This window comes from Molossus molossus, unplaced genomic scaffold, assembly GCF_014108415.1.
Source record: "Molossus molossus isolate mMolMol1 unplaced genomic scaffold, mMolMol1.p scaffold_m16_p_4, whole genome shotgun sequence".
In the NCBI taxonomy this organism is placed as follows: domain Eukaryota; kingdom Metazoa; phylum Chordata; class Mammalia; order Chiroptera; family Molossidae; genus Molossus; species Molossus molossus.
Genome location: NW_023425377.1, coordinates 64,261,780 through 64,276,433, shown reverse-complemented (window position 1 = coordinate 64,276,433; position 14,654 = coordinate 64,261,780). Strand labels below are relative to the sequence as shown.

General features: G+C 50.4%; 1 protein-coding gene across 1 annotated transcript; it reads right to left on the bottom strand.

The window, feature by feature from the left end:
• Positions 1–5,681: 5,681 nt before the first annotated feature.
• LOC118616033 (cyclin-dependent kinase 16-like) lies at positions 5,682–7,193 on the bottom strand. The gene has a single exon (XM_036241377.1). It carries the CDS (start codon positions 7,191–7,193, stop codon positions 5,682–5,684), a length of 1,512 nt encoding a protein of 503 aa, XP_036097270.1.
• Between the last annotated feature and the right edge of the window lie 7,461 nt (positions 7,194–14,654).

Genomic DNA, 14,654 nt, shown 5'->3' with positions numbered 1-14,654 from the left:
TGGCAACTGGCTGAGTCTCCAACCCTACAGGCTTTCCCTGGGCTGACTGTGGACTCCAGAGGGGCCCAGTCTACTCGCCCAAGTGGGCGTCCAGCTCTGTCTTCAGCCAGCTGTGTGACCCTGGGCACACGTGTCACCTCTGCGAGCAGCTCTCCCCCACCAGTCCTGTGCCCGGAGCACGGCAGGATGAGCTCGCAGGGTACTCCTGCCCCTCAGCTTTCCTGCACTTTTAACAAGTCCTTAACGCCATAAATGTTGAACTCTGGACAGATGGCCGTGGGATTCACATTACGAGCGGAGCCATCACTTAGCCAGAGGACCCTTGCAGGGATATTTGGGGCAGGGGACTTCCTTTTGTCATGGACTGAGTTGTGTCCCCTCTGAAATCTTATGTTGAAGCCCTAACCCTAGGGTTGGTGGGAGAAGAAGGAGGAGGAGGAGGAGGCGGAGGAGGAGGAGGAGGAGGAGAAGAAGAAGAAGGAGGAGGAGGAGGAGGAGGAGGAGGAGGAGGAGAAGAAGAAGAGGAGAAGAGGGAGGAGGAGGAGGAGGGAGATCTCTTCCCATACCCACACACAGAGAAAAGGCTATGTGAAGACACAGAGAGAAGGTGTCATCTGCAAGCCAAAGAGAGAGGCCTCACCAACAACCAACCCTTCTGCAACCGGAATCTTGAACTTCAGCCTCTAGACTGTGATAAAATAAATTTTAGTATTTAAGCCACTCAGTCTGGCGGCCCAAACTGATTAACACAAGTCTTAGTCCATTTTGGCCTCTATAACAAAGTACCACAGCCTGGTAGCTGATGAATAACGTAACTTACTTCTCACGGCTACGGCATGGGAGCCCCAGATCGGGGTGCTGGCAAGGGCAGGTGAGGTTTGTAGCTGGAACCGCACAGGTTGGAAGAGTCCAGAGCTCTCTGAGGCCTACCTGTAAGGCCACTGATTCCATTAGTGATTAGGTGACCTAATCATCTGCCAAAGGCCTCACCTCCTGATACCTTTGAATTTAGGGAGGTTAGGCTGCCAACATATTACCTTTGAGGGACCAATATTCAGATATAACACACACCACCCTCGTCCTGATGGCCTATAAATGTGCTTTGACCTAAGAATTATTACATGAAGAAGAGGTATGGATGTGTGTGTAGGGATGTGTGTAGGCATGTGTAAGGGTATGTATGTGTGTGTAGGAGTGTGTGAGTCGGGGTGTGAGTGCAGGGCTGTGCAGAGGTGTGTGTAGGTGTACATGTGGGTCTGTGTAGGTAGTGTAGAGGTGTGTGTGTATGTTCTACACTTTAGACACATCCTCCGAGGATCCTCATCAGCGATGGAGTGACCCCTGAGCACGCGAGGCCCCTCACTGTGGGTAAGAGCCTCACCACAGAGCAAGCCTTGCTGAAGCCCAGAAGGCACCTGTGACTTGAAGGCCAAACACTGTATTGTGTGGCCCTCCTTGTTCTGCTCCCCCACCCCACAGTGGCCAGGCAGTGGACCCAGCCAGCTGTCTCTTCGTCTCCTAGCAACGGTCCCTGGAAGGTGGACGGTGGATGTCAAAGTCTGGGGGCTGGGCTGGGTCAGGATGCAGCAGGAGGGCTGGAACTGGGCTACTACTGGGGGGGTCCCACACCCCCAGGGCTCATCAACCCTTTGTCATTGGTATGGTATGGGTTGGGACTGCGTGCATTTTTAGCTGCTTACTTTGTGCAATGGAATGGATGGGGATGTTTCATCATGCAGTTACATAAGGAAGTTGACTTGTTCAAAACCCAAGGGCGACAGCCGGCAAAAACTAACGTGCGCTCTGCCCCGGGTGGGCAGCCTCCCTCAGTGCAGGAGGAGTCCCTGCTCCTCTGAGCCTCCCACAGAGGGGAAGAGATGCCGGCAGCTACTTCCTGGCGAGGCGAGCACAGTTCAAGCAAGAGCATCCCCTCCCTCTGCCATTAGTCCAGTAAGGGTCCCATGGGGTCCCGGCCTGTCCCTTATCCCTGGGATCCTCTTACTTTGGCCATCTCTAGTGTGAGTGGGGCTGGGACAGTCATATCCTGACCTGTGATATTCTTCTTGACGAGAGGTCACCTGGATGAAGGTCAAAGGTAGCCTTGGAGTAAAAGCAATGTCACAGAAGGCTGCTGGCAGCTGAGAATGGGAGACACGGGGGGGGGGGGGGGGGGAGCGGGAGGTGGGGAGATGCAGACAGGCTGTCTTCTCTGTCTTCTTTGCCTAGGTGGTAGAGGAGACTCTCCCTTTTCTGTTCTCTTTTCTTCCCTTTGGTTTCCCTCTCTCTGCTCTCCCCCTCCCCTCCCCTCCCCTCCCCTCCCCTCCCCTCCCCTCTCCTCCACCTCCTCTCTCCTCCCAGCCCCTCCCCTCCCCTCTCTTTTTTTGTTTGTATGTTTTTGTTAATCCTCACCTGGGGATATTTTTCCATTGATTTTTAGATAGAGTGGAAAGGAGGGAGAAAGGGAAAGAGAGAGGGAGAAATATCAATTGGTTGCCTCCCCCACGTGCCCTGACCAGGGCAGGGATCAAACCTGCAACCCAGGTACATACCCTTGACCAGGAATCAAACCCAAGACCCTTTGGTCTGTGGTCCAACGCTCTAACTGCTGAGCCAAACTGGCCAGGGCCCTCCCCTGTTTTGAAGAGGGGTCTGTGGAGGGAGGTTAGTAAGCTCCTGAGCCTTAGCAGCTACAAACGGGAGGGAGTGTGGAAGGCTGACAGGAGCAGGCGTGGGAGTGGGCAGGCCAGGGTCTCTGTTTCCAGCTTTGCCACTGGGTAGCTAAGTCCTCGCAGCTGGGCCTCGGTGGCTCCCTCCTGAAGCGTGCTTGAGGCTGGACGGTGTTCAGAGCTGCTTGCAACTCTAACATCTCAGGACCTCCCTTGGCTGTTCCAACCAAGTCTCAAGGTTTGGCACCTCCTGGGCCTCCCTAAGTGACTGCCTGGAATGTGGCAAGGTGATGGGGAGGGGCAGGGGCAGAGCTGGCCAGCTTCATGGCTGACTTGGGAAATGCAGGGTAGGCAGTACCTAAGTACAGGCCTTTTCCTGGTCCCCTCATAGCTATATCTTCCCCCTGTGCAAATATCTTTATTATTACTATTGTTATTGGAGCACACACACACGATGTAAAAAGAAATTTAACTAGACAAAGAGAAATTCCTCTAACCATATTCACCCATGAGGTATAATATGCTCCTGAAGTTTCTGAAAACACACGGATAGATAAGGGATATATGCACTTTGACTATTGGAATTTTGATTCTCGCTGTGACTGACTCATGGACTCTGACGTGCTGACCACCAGGACGTGAGCTGCGGCCTGTCTGTGGGCACCAGGAGCCTTCACAGTCTCTCCTGGTGCAGGCTGTGTGTAAATTTCAACCTGAAGGAACTTCAGACCCTGTCGTGGTTCATTTCATGAGTCAACTTGAGAGGCGGGCAGCTACGTGATGCCTGGAAAACATCATTTCTGAGTGTGTCTGAATGAGATTAGCCTTTGGATCAACACACTGAGTAAAAGGGTGACCCTCACCAACGAGGGTGGGCCTCATCTAACCTGCTGAGGGCCTGCGTCGAGCTAAACCCTGGAGGAAGGGGAAATTCACTCTTCATGTAGCTGAGACATTGGTCTTCTTCTGCCCTTGGACATCAGTGCTCCTGGTTCTTGGGCCTGCAGACTCGGGCAGAATTACACCACTGGCTTTCCTGGTTTTCCACTTTACAGATGGCAGACAGCAGGACTTCTTGGCTTTATAATCATGTGAGCCTTCCTGCAATAAATCTCATATATTTATATATATATATATTTCTTATTGGTTCTGTTCTCTGGAGAACCCTGAATCACACAGACCTTTTGGTACATTTCCAAAAAAGAATGTGTAAGAGGTTAAGAACCTTCAAAAACAAGACTTAGAGTTTCTTTTTAGAATGAAGGGCACAATCTCCAGGGATTGATGGTTCCTTCTTTCTTTTAAGAAATGTTACAAACACATGCCTCTTGGTGTGACGACATTAGAAAACAGATAAGTCTATAGGAAAAAAAGCATTCCTTTATTTAAAAGGTTACTTAGTGTTTTATCAAAGGATATATACACTTTTAACACATATTTAAATAGCCTTTTTAGTTGGCTGGATGTTTGCCATTTGGAGATAGCTGGGGTGACGTGGTCTGTTGTATCTCCTGGGACCTAAGCCACAGCCACTTAGCCAGGCCCCAGGACCATGAAGATGAATATAATCTGCCTTCTTGCTTTGAAAGATCTCACAATATGTTAGTAGAACAGCCCCTCCTAAATAATTATAGTGTGGTACATGCTAAAATTTAGAAATAAACTAAAAACTACGAGAACAGAAAAGTATTGTATAGATGTGAATTAGGTAAACTTTGAGGCCATAGAGGTAATTGAGAACATCTTCTTTCTTGGATGTTAGTCCAGATACACACTATTTATTCCCATTATGAGAGAGCTTCAGGGTTGCTTGTGGGTAGATTTGTGGAGTGGAAGGTCCAACTTTCCACTGGCTGAGGCAGAGATATAGGTGGTGACATTTTTGCAGAAGCCCTGCTTTGCTGGCCCTCCACCTCCTAAATCTGTAGCCTTTCCACTCGTTTGAGTGGGGACATGTGTGCCTCACACTGTAGGGCAGTGATCCTGGCTTCATTTGTGATTTTACCAAGCTGGGACAGACTCTGGTCATACACAGACTTCTTCCCTATAAGTCCCTAGACATCTGGGGGGATCAGCTCTATGTTGACTGTTGACTCTCACTCAAAGGTGTGGGTGGGTGGGGACATTCTCACACCTATAGGAAAATGCATCTGACATGATGTAAACTTCAATCCAGGAAAGTGACATGTACTGACTTAGGTTAACTGGACACAGACCCCGAGACAAAGAACACATGTGGAGGGCTTCTTATAGATTGCTCTTAGGAGATACACCTGTGAGAAAACACACACAACTGAATAGGTAGCAGGAGAAACTGATCAGCAATGATGTTGCAACCAAGTGTTTGGCTGATCCCACAGAACTATGGAGCTGGGACAGACCTCCAGAGTTGTCCCAAACTGAGACAAGGGTGTGGTGGCTGTGTATTCACATCAGTCAGTCACCGGTTGGCTATGGGATACCTCCTGGGAGGAAGAATAACCTTGAATGAACCAGTTCCCTCCTGCTAAGGACAATTGGCCCAGAGGGATGCAGCTCTGAGCTATCAACAGCAATATTCCTAGCAGCAGGGGGGCTGGATGTTCAGAGAAAAGGGGACCTGGGGAAACAACCGTGGTATCCACTACATCTGCCTTTTGTGCCACTCAGACCGGCTTACTTCTTACATCTCATCTAGAAACAGGTCTTTCAGGATTCAGATTGGTCTCATTTTCTAAGAATTTTCAGGCAAAGGATTAGTGGACAAACCATACCTCCTATTGCTACAGTTGATTTCTTTCTTTCTTTTTTTTTAAAAGGAGCAATGAAAGCTTTGTTAGGACCCAGAAGACAGGCCGATAGATGGGTAGACAGGCCAATGGTCAGCTGTTTGGACAGGCAGCAGGGAACATGAGGGCAGGTGAGCATGAATCAGGGGGGTAGGCAGGCAACAAGCAGGGAGGATGCAACTGGGGGCTGCCCTGTGAGGAGGTTGGCATCTCCCCAGTGCTGCCTGCTGGGGCCTGGGTATGTGGCTTAGAACTCGGGGTTCACCACACGGAAAGCTGGCCTGCCCGAGACAGGCATCGACAAAGAGCAAAGGCTGTCCTCCTTGTGTAGCCGGATCTCCTTTAGTGCAAATATGGAAGTAGTGTCAGGAAGTTTGTGGATCTGCTCCCCCAGACTGAGGAAAAATGGGTGTTTCATGGCGTCCTGTGCGGGGATCCGATTATGACCTTCAAACTGCAGCAGCTTGGTGAGGAGATCAGCCCCATCACTATTAAGTCGGGGAGCATGGCTCAAAAGGGCCTCAGCTCGGTACTTGGGGTAGTTGTGTGTCTTGAACTCTTTGTTGGACAGGATGCCCGGCCACGTCTCCTCAGTTGGGGTTCCCAAGATTCGGAAGATGAAGTGCAGCTGTTCCTCCACGCTGGAGCCTGGGAAGAGGGGCTGGCCCGTGGCCATCTCGTAGAAAATGCAGCCCACACTCCACATGTCAATCTGGGTGGAATAGCGCGTGCACCCGAGCAGGAGGTCGGGGGGCCGGTACCACAGCGTCACAACCTCACTGGAGTAGTTCTTCATGAGAACTGACTTGGTCCGCGCCAGGCCAAAGTCAGCCAGCTTGAGCTCTCCTGTTTTGCTGATGAGCAAGTTCTGAGGGTTGAGGTCTCGGTGTAGCACCTTCTGCCGGTGGCAGTAGGCCAGGCCACGGAGCAGCTGGAAGAGGAACAGTCTCATGTTGTGCATATTGATGACGTTCCCACAGTCATCCAGGTACTGCTTCAGGTTCTTGTCCAGGTGCTCAAAGACAAGGGTGAGGGACCCCTCGGTGAGGATAACATCATGTAGCCTGACAATGTTGGCATGTCTGAGGTCCTTGAGCAGGGACACTTCCCAGATGGCAGTGCAGGGTGCCCCCTCTTCGTGTTCCAGTCTGATCTCCTTGAGTGCCACAAGCTTGCCTGTGACCTTGCTTTTGCCTTTATAAACAGTGGCATGGCTGCCCTCACCCAGCTTTTCCAGCTTGACATAGGTTTCCAGTTTCGCAAAGCCAACCTCGGACAGGCTGACATGGTTGAGGATGCGGCTGAGGGGCTTGTCGAGGATAGGGCTATTGAGGGTCAGCTTCTCCAGGTAGTCCTGGGGCAGCCCGAGGTCAGCTGGTAGTGATAGGCGCTGGCCGACGTCGTCACTGGAAATCTGGCACGGGGGATGGTTGCGCATGCGCACCCTCACTGGTGACCGCACCTCCTCATCCAAGGCCGTGGCTGAAGCCTTGTCACTTTCCTCGTCAGACCCCATCTTCAAGTCAGACCCCATCTTCAAGTCCTCATGTGCAATCTCTGGGGCAGAGATGAGAGGTCCCGGGCCACAGTGAAGCTCCCCAGGGGCAGAACGGGTGGGGGCCCCTCCAAGGCCACTGCCGCCGCCACAGCCACTCTCCTCTGGTCCTGTCTGTTCCGGGACGCTGCTGGCCTTGTGTACGCCTCGGCCCCCTCGGGGTGTCACTGACAGCTGCCCTTTGGTCTTTTTTGTCCTATCCATGGGGACCACTCTAACCAGAAGATCCGCTCCTCCAGGGTAGTGTTCTGGAGGTTTGACCACAGCTACGGCCTGTGGACCTGGAACTGCAACGGGCGGGGCGCGCGGGCAACCTGGCGCGGGAAGGGGAGGGGGCTGCGCGGGTGCCTGGGGCGGGGCTGGGGCAGCGCAACCTCCTCCCCTCCTTCCATCCGCGCAGGCGCTCCTCCCATAGCCTCGACCCGGGCTGCTGGGCCTGCTTCCGCTCAGTTGGCCAGGAGCTTGGCTGCAGCGGGCCATGCACCCGGCTCCAGCACCTGGCACTGGCTTCGGGCACCAGCTCCAATCCGAGAGCTCAGGGCGGCTGGGCTCAGAGCCCACTGCTCCCTGGGACGCAGCGGACCCCAGGGCCCAGCACCGCGCAAGCCGCCTGCTACAGTTGATCTTCCAGCCACAACTAGTACTCCCAACCTCCTGCTCCATCACCATTCTAGATATCCCTCACCTTTACCCATACTTAATTCGTCTAAGTGATTTTTTTCTGGTGGGGTTAACCACACACTCATCCCTGAGGGCTCTGAGCCCCTGGTTCCCAGGTTCTTCTTAATTCATGGCTACTGTGTCTATTAATTTACTGTTAGAAGACGACACACGAGCCCTGCCGGTGTGGTTCAGTAGATTGAGCGTCCTCCCATGGACTGAGGTTCCGGTTGGATTCCTGGTCAGGACATATGCCCGGGTTTCCCTCAATCCCCAGTTGCGGGGAGCAGGAGGCAGCCCACTGATGTTTCTCTCTCACATGATGTTTCTCTCTCTCTCCCTAAAATATAAAAATAAAAAGAAGGCATATGAGCACTAAGAGATGCCTCAGTGGCTACATTTACTGCCAAAGAGACATTCTTTCCCACCCCCAGTGTCTAGCAGCAGCCCCATCTTCTGTCCGGACCCTTTCCATGCCACTTGCCTTCGGGTATGAGAAGCCCAGTGACTGTTAGCAGTTGCAGCTTAAGGTTTAATGGACTCTTACTGAGACCCCAAATATTCCTTCTCTGGAAACCAAGACATCTAGACCCGCGGAGCCTAAGGTGTAGGATTGGAAGTGTAAATCCCGAGGGGGATGGGTTGAAGGTAAGTGGACCCACTCTTCCTCACAGCCTTTAGTTTCCTGACTCATGTATTCAACCTCTAGGGTCACAGTTTCGTACAGTGGTCATTCATTTAACATCCATACTGTATCCAGACAATGGTGTTATCTTCAAGTTGACATCTTAGCTTCTTCCTTAAGAGGCCGTCCATGGCTGCATTAGGCTTGTAACACCTGAGGGTGCAGTAGGTGGCAGGACCAGTGGGTCCCATGGTCAAATGCCCGTTGCCACTATTGCTCAAAATTTTTTTTTTTTTTTTTTTTGAAGTTGGTCCTTTGGCCTAATGCCATGCTGGTTGGAATTTTATGTCAGCTTAAGATATCCCCTTTAATCCTCAGACAGTTGGGTTAGCCAAAGCCCTATGGATAGAAAAGGCAAACTCATACTGGATAATATGTTATAATAGTCAAGCTGAATCATAACCCCTTTCAGGGTGAAAGGCCTTGAGAGTTGCCACCAAGAACCTAATCCATCTCCTCAAGATGGTGTCAAATATGGGGCTCAGTTTTGACTTCTGTGGCTAGTAGTTTGGATATTCAGTAGCACCAGTAGCTACGTCAGCCTTGGTGATGCAAGCCCTTCCCATTGGGCCCATGCAGAGCCTCATGCCCATCATACCTGTACTAGGGGGCCATAACAAATACTGGCTGATGTCAGATGACTGAGTCCTTCTGTCCCCTTGGTTGTTTAAGGTCTTTCCCATTGTAGGTGATTTTGGTAGCTATTAACCTGTGATACTAAAGTCTTCACACTTTATGTTCATTGTTATTTGTCCATCTAGATGACCTTCCTGAGAACTTGTTTTCAATCTTCCAATCTTTCTCCTTTCAGGATTCAGGAGCCAGTTCGATAAAGATGCTCTGGGCCATGTGTCTCTCCACAAAATGGGAGGCAGGAGCATCTCCCAAAGTCTGGATAATTGGGAAGAGTTCTCCTCATTGCTCTCTTTTAGAGTCACTCCTGATGGGGCACTCACAGCCCATTTGCAGCTCACACTGACTCACCAAGGTGACCCAACCATATATCAAGCTCAGACGTCTCCTTCTGCAATGGGTGGATGTAAGGTAGCCCTTCCCTGATCTCTCAGCCCCAGCAATAGGGGTGACCTTTGGGACAGAGACACCAGTGCATCAATGGTAGATGACATGAGGATTGAGGTTATCTGCTTATGTAGCTTACTTTCAGACCAGAGGTCCTGCTTATGCCCCGATATACTTCTTCTACCTTACCAAAGATTGATGCTGCGTTGGCCTGACTTTATGACCTGATGGGTATGACAAAGCCCATGTCGTGATGGACAGCTCTGGCTAGAAGGCCATTTGATGTTCATGCTCACATAGTTCATTTTTACTAGGGTCTTATGGCAAGCCAGGTCCTACCTTTCAAATGAAATGTCTGTGGCAGATGGCATGGTTTTGCTCCAAAACCCTAAGCATCACATTGTGATTCTTTTGGGGCTTGTCATCAATTTACTTGATGCTTCTTCCAAACACAGACACCTCTAATACCACAGGGTCTGCCAGGTTGTATGGCCAAGTGACAGGGTGCTTGTGTCACATCCTGGACCTGAGGCAGAGCCCTTTCTTGGCCTCACTTAAAGCTGACCACTTTTCATGTCACCAGGTAAATGGGTCTGAGCAGTTTTCTAAGTATAGAATATGCTGCCCCCCAAACCCAAAGAGGGCTATCAAGGCATTGTGCTCCTTTCTTAGTTGTGGGAGTAGGGAAATGCGATAATTAGTCATTTATTTGGTGGGGGTGGGGATTGTCTTTCCATGCCCCAGGCCACTGGATGCTAAAAGCGTTGCTGCTGTGGCAAGACCCTGACAACACAGAGTTCGTGTACACCCTTTGGAGCACATGTGCTTTACCAAGGCCTCCAGCACCTCTGCCCCTTCTTGCTTAGTTGCTCTAATTAGCACAATGTCACCAAGATGGTGGACTCATTTGATAATCTGTGGACAGTACAGATGGATCAGCCTCTTTGGTAGACGGAAGGTGAATCAACAAAGCCCTGGGGCAACACTGTAACTGCACACTGTGATTGTAAGTGTGTACTGCTTTGGGTCCTCCTTGAGAAGGGAGGGAAAAGAATGCATTTGCCAGGGTGATGTCTGCACAGCACATGCTGGAACCTTGTCAATCTGCTCTGACCAAGGTACCACATCTGGCCCAGTAGCTGCAACTGAGGCTGCTCTTTGGCTAAGTAAGCAGTCGCCTACTGTCCTCCACCTGCTCTACTTGGTTTTTGAGATGCTAGCATTCCCACTGCTATCAGAAAGCCCAATTCTGTAACGGCATCTCCTCCTGCCAGTTCCAGCTGAAGGACAACACACGCCACTGGACATCTCAATGATGCTGTGTCCCTTTCCCAGCACATTCCCTATCCCTTGGTAAATAGAGAATCCTCCGAGCCTCCCATGGAACATAGTTAACTGGTAGGTGTTCTGCCTATATCCACCCTGTTATGCCCACTTTTTCCGAACCCTTTGGGCCTTTCTCTCATCACTTGCCGGGGAAGTTCTGGTACATCTACGTAGTGTGGGCCATTGCTTTTTCCAAGCTTCTAGGATTTAACCTGGCACCTTGTCCTAGAATTCTTGCCAGGGTGTTGAGTTCTGCATTATGAGGGACTTGAATACATTTGCATGTGGAGACATTCTCCTTTATACAATTTTCTTCCTTCTCTATTCCATCACGCTCCGTATTCTGTCCAATACACGCACCTCACCTCTTCTTTCAAGAATTTGATAGAGTTTGCACACCTTTGTTGTAGCCCCTCTTCCCTTCACTGGCTTTGTTGGCTATAAGGGGTTTGACCATGATTTCTATTCGTCTGATTAACAGGAGGAGAGGAGACTGGGGCGAGGATCGTGAAGGGTTCCAGCAAGGTCTTGTGGGGCACCTGCCTCATCTGAGGTCTCGTGTGACACTCAGGCAAGGAGGTGCTCACTGCATTCTACCCCAGTGGATGGGTCCCCTCTGCAGGCCCAGTGGGTTTGGGAGAAGCTGGCAGATCAAACTTCTCAACTGCATCAGCCCAGATAACCACGCCTTCTTGGTCTCAGAGTCCCACTCCTCTCCTGGCCTGGCCTTGACCCTGGGGTTGGACACCTGCAAGCTGAGAATCAACGATCTCTGAGGCTCTGCTGCTCTCAGATGATTAGGTCTTGAGTCCAGTTCCTTGTGCTGATGGCCCTCTGCTGCAGGAGTTGAAAGTGTCCTTAGACTCTGCAAAGGAAATCCTTTTCTCACGTTTTGCCTTGAGTCTTAGGTCTGATCATCTGCCTTCAGTGTGCAAATCAGTGGCTCTCAGCCACATCCACCAATTTCAAGGTCATTCTAATTTCCCTTCATGACTCCCTGGTGTCCAAGATCTCACCCAGCCAGTGCATTACCTCCCAATGGTGTCCTAACACATGTCACTTTGCTAGACATTTTGCCATTGTACTGCTAAAGTACTCCAGAGACTGTCCATGCTACTCTGACCACAGTGATGGGGTCCACACTGCCAACTGGGGGGTCATCATCTCCCAACTCCCACTTTATAGTCAGCTTTCCAGGATCACTCCTGGTGCTAATTGGCTTAGATTGGGTTCCCTGGAAACAGACTATGAAATGGAGGATTTCATTCAGGGTTCATTGGGGATTACTTCTGGGAGAAACACCTGTCAAAATAAAAAGTGAGAAAGGCAAGACTGGTGAAAATAAAGGAGGAGCAGAAGGATGAGGAGGAGGAGCAGGAGGAGGAGCAGGAGGAGGAGGAGGAGCAGGAGGAGGAGGAAGAGCAGGAGGAGGAGCAGGAGGAGGAGCAGGAGCAGGAAGAGGAGGAGGAGCAGGAGGAGGAGAAGCAGGAGGAGGAGGAGCAGGAGGAGGAGGAGCAGAAGGAGGAGGAGCAGGAGGAGGAGGAGGAGGAGCAGGAGGAGGAGCAGGAGGAGGAGCAGGAGGAGGAGCAGGAGGAGGAGGAGCAGGAGGAGGAGCAGGAGGAGGAGCAGGAGGAGGAGGAGGAGGAAGAACAGGAGGAGGAGGAGGAGCTGGAGGAGGAGGAGGAGGAGCAGGAGGAGACAAGAAGATGGAGAAACAACTGATTTCAAATACAGTTTCCATTGAGGAGTCAGCCATCCAGTGGGGAGTTTTGAGCTAGGATGACCTTTCAGTATTTCCCTAGTTGAGAGGGAAAAAAGAGAAAAAGAAAGATGCTGAGCTTTTGATTCTCATATGAACCCATCATTGGCCACAGCTTGTCTCTTGGGAGGGGAGTAACCCTGGGAGGGTAAATCCTTGGGGCAGAGGGCAGCTCCCAGGGAGGGATGCAGCCATGAAGTGTGAGCAGCCAGGGACTGGACAGGTCAGCTGTGCTGCGGGATCTGAGGAGGGCACCAGTGTCCTCATGCTTCCCACTGAGCAACCAGGGAGTTCTGGGGTTAGGAAAAGTGAGAAGCAAAGAGAGTACATTGTCTGTAGCAATGTCAATGTCACACCTGTCCGAAATAATCAAACATCATTCTGTTTGATCTTGGACAAGTTATATAGCCTTTGTGTGCCTAAGTTTCATCTGTAGAATGAGATTACTAATGAGTAAAGACCCTGAAATCATGGCTAGCATATTATAAATACTGGAAAAAAACATTGTTGCTATTGTTATTGTTTTCATTGTTGTTATTTTCAGCAATCCAAACTTGTTTTCCCTCCCATCACCCTCTAACCTTCCACTTCTGTCCTGCTGATTTCTTCTCTTGTTCCTGAAAGGGGCCGTGGGCCAGGCTTCCTAGACTCTCAGCCCTCATCAGCCTGTTGTAAGGCTGCCTAAACCCACCCCGTCTCCGAAGTGGGCAGATCACGTGCTTCTGATTCAAGGAGTCCAGGTTTAATTCTTAGATTCTCCACCGACTTAAGCTGTGTGACATTGGGTAAGCCATCGATCATGTCTGCGGATTGCCTTTCTCACCTATGTGTTGGGGATAATAGCAATCTCTTCACTAGCTCGTCATGAGGATTAAATGTGACAGTGAGGTTAAATGTTCAGCACACTGCCAGACACACTTTAGTTGCTCAACCAACAGTAGCTATTGGATCTAGTGGCAACCCTAACATTATCCAGCCGTCGAGTCAATTAATGCACAATTATTCAAAGCCTGCAATGTAGGGGAAGGGAGATGCTGGAGCGACCTGCACGCCAGTTAAAGCTCTGTAGGTAAACTGTGAGCTGCTTGAGGGGAGAAAACCTGTATTCCTCTTTACCCCCAACCTAACACGGAAATGGACAGAAATGTGCTCTCTAGGGATTTGTGAAATAAGTTAATAAAGGTGTATTTATGATTTTTAGTAACAGAGACATTTCCACTTTGAAGGTGGGGGGACCTGTGAGAGTCATGATACCGAGCTCGGAGGCTGTGACATAAAAATTCACCTCATGCACATAAGTATTACTTGGTGACATTTTTGTTTCAGTTTTGAATGCATGGCATGGTCTGGGTTGTGTAAAAATGTATTTCTTACTGTGGACTCTAGTAAAAAAGTTAGAAACCACTGACAGAATGCACGGCAAGGTTCCCAGTGCAGACGCTGAGTCCCCTGGACAGAACCCAAGAACAGTGGTGCCAGGACCCCTGCCTGGGAGGGGCAGCACCTGGGCTCCGCAAGGCTCTCGGCTGGTGGGGATTAGGCAAGACAGGCATTCGAGGGAAGACGGAATATGCCCTGGCCAGTGTGCTCAGTGGTTAGAGCATCGGCCCACGAACCAAAGGGTTGTGGGTTCGATTCCTGGTCAAGGGCACATACCTGGGTTGTAGCTTCAAACCCTGGCCCTGACAGGGTGCATATAGGAGGCAACCAACGATATGCTTCTATCACATAAATGTTTCTCTCTCTCCCTCCTTCTTTTCCACTCTTCCTAAAAATCAATGGAAAAAATATTCTTGGGTAAGGATTAACAACAGCAGGAGAGAGAGAGAGAGAGAGAGAGAGAGAGAGAGAGAGAGAGAGAATATTCAGGGCCTGAGCACAGTCACTCACACTACTCATCGTCCAGATGGGCTGTGGGCACACCTGAAGACCACACGTGCCTCAGAAGCATGCACAGCACTTACTGCCCTGCAATTGCTCAAGATTCTCCTCTAGGATCCCTGATCCTAACAGAAATGCATTGCTCTACTCTCTCCCCACTTAGTAACCTGAAAAGGTAACCTAGAATCATTAACCTTTGGAGATTTGGTGATGATTTCTTGGTGCAAAATTTGTATACTCAGCTTGACAGTTATTGAGAAGACCACAGGTTGAAATTCTTGAAATGGAAATTATGTTGGAAATTCTAGGACAAATGGCCTCCCCATCTTTGAGG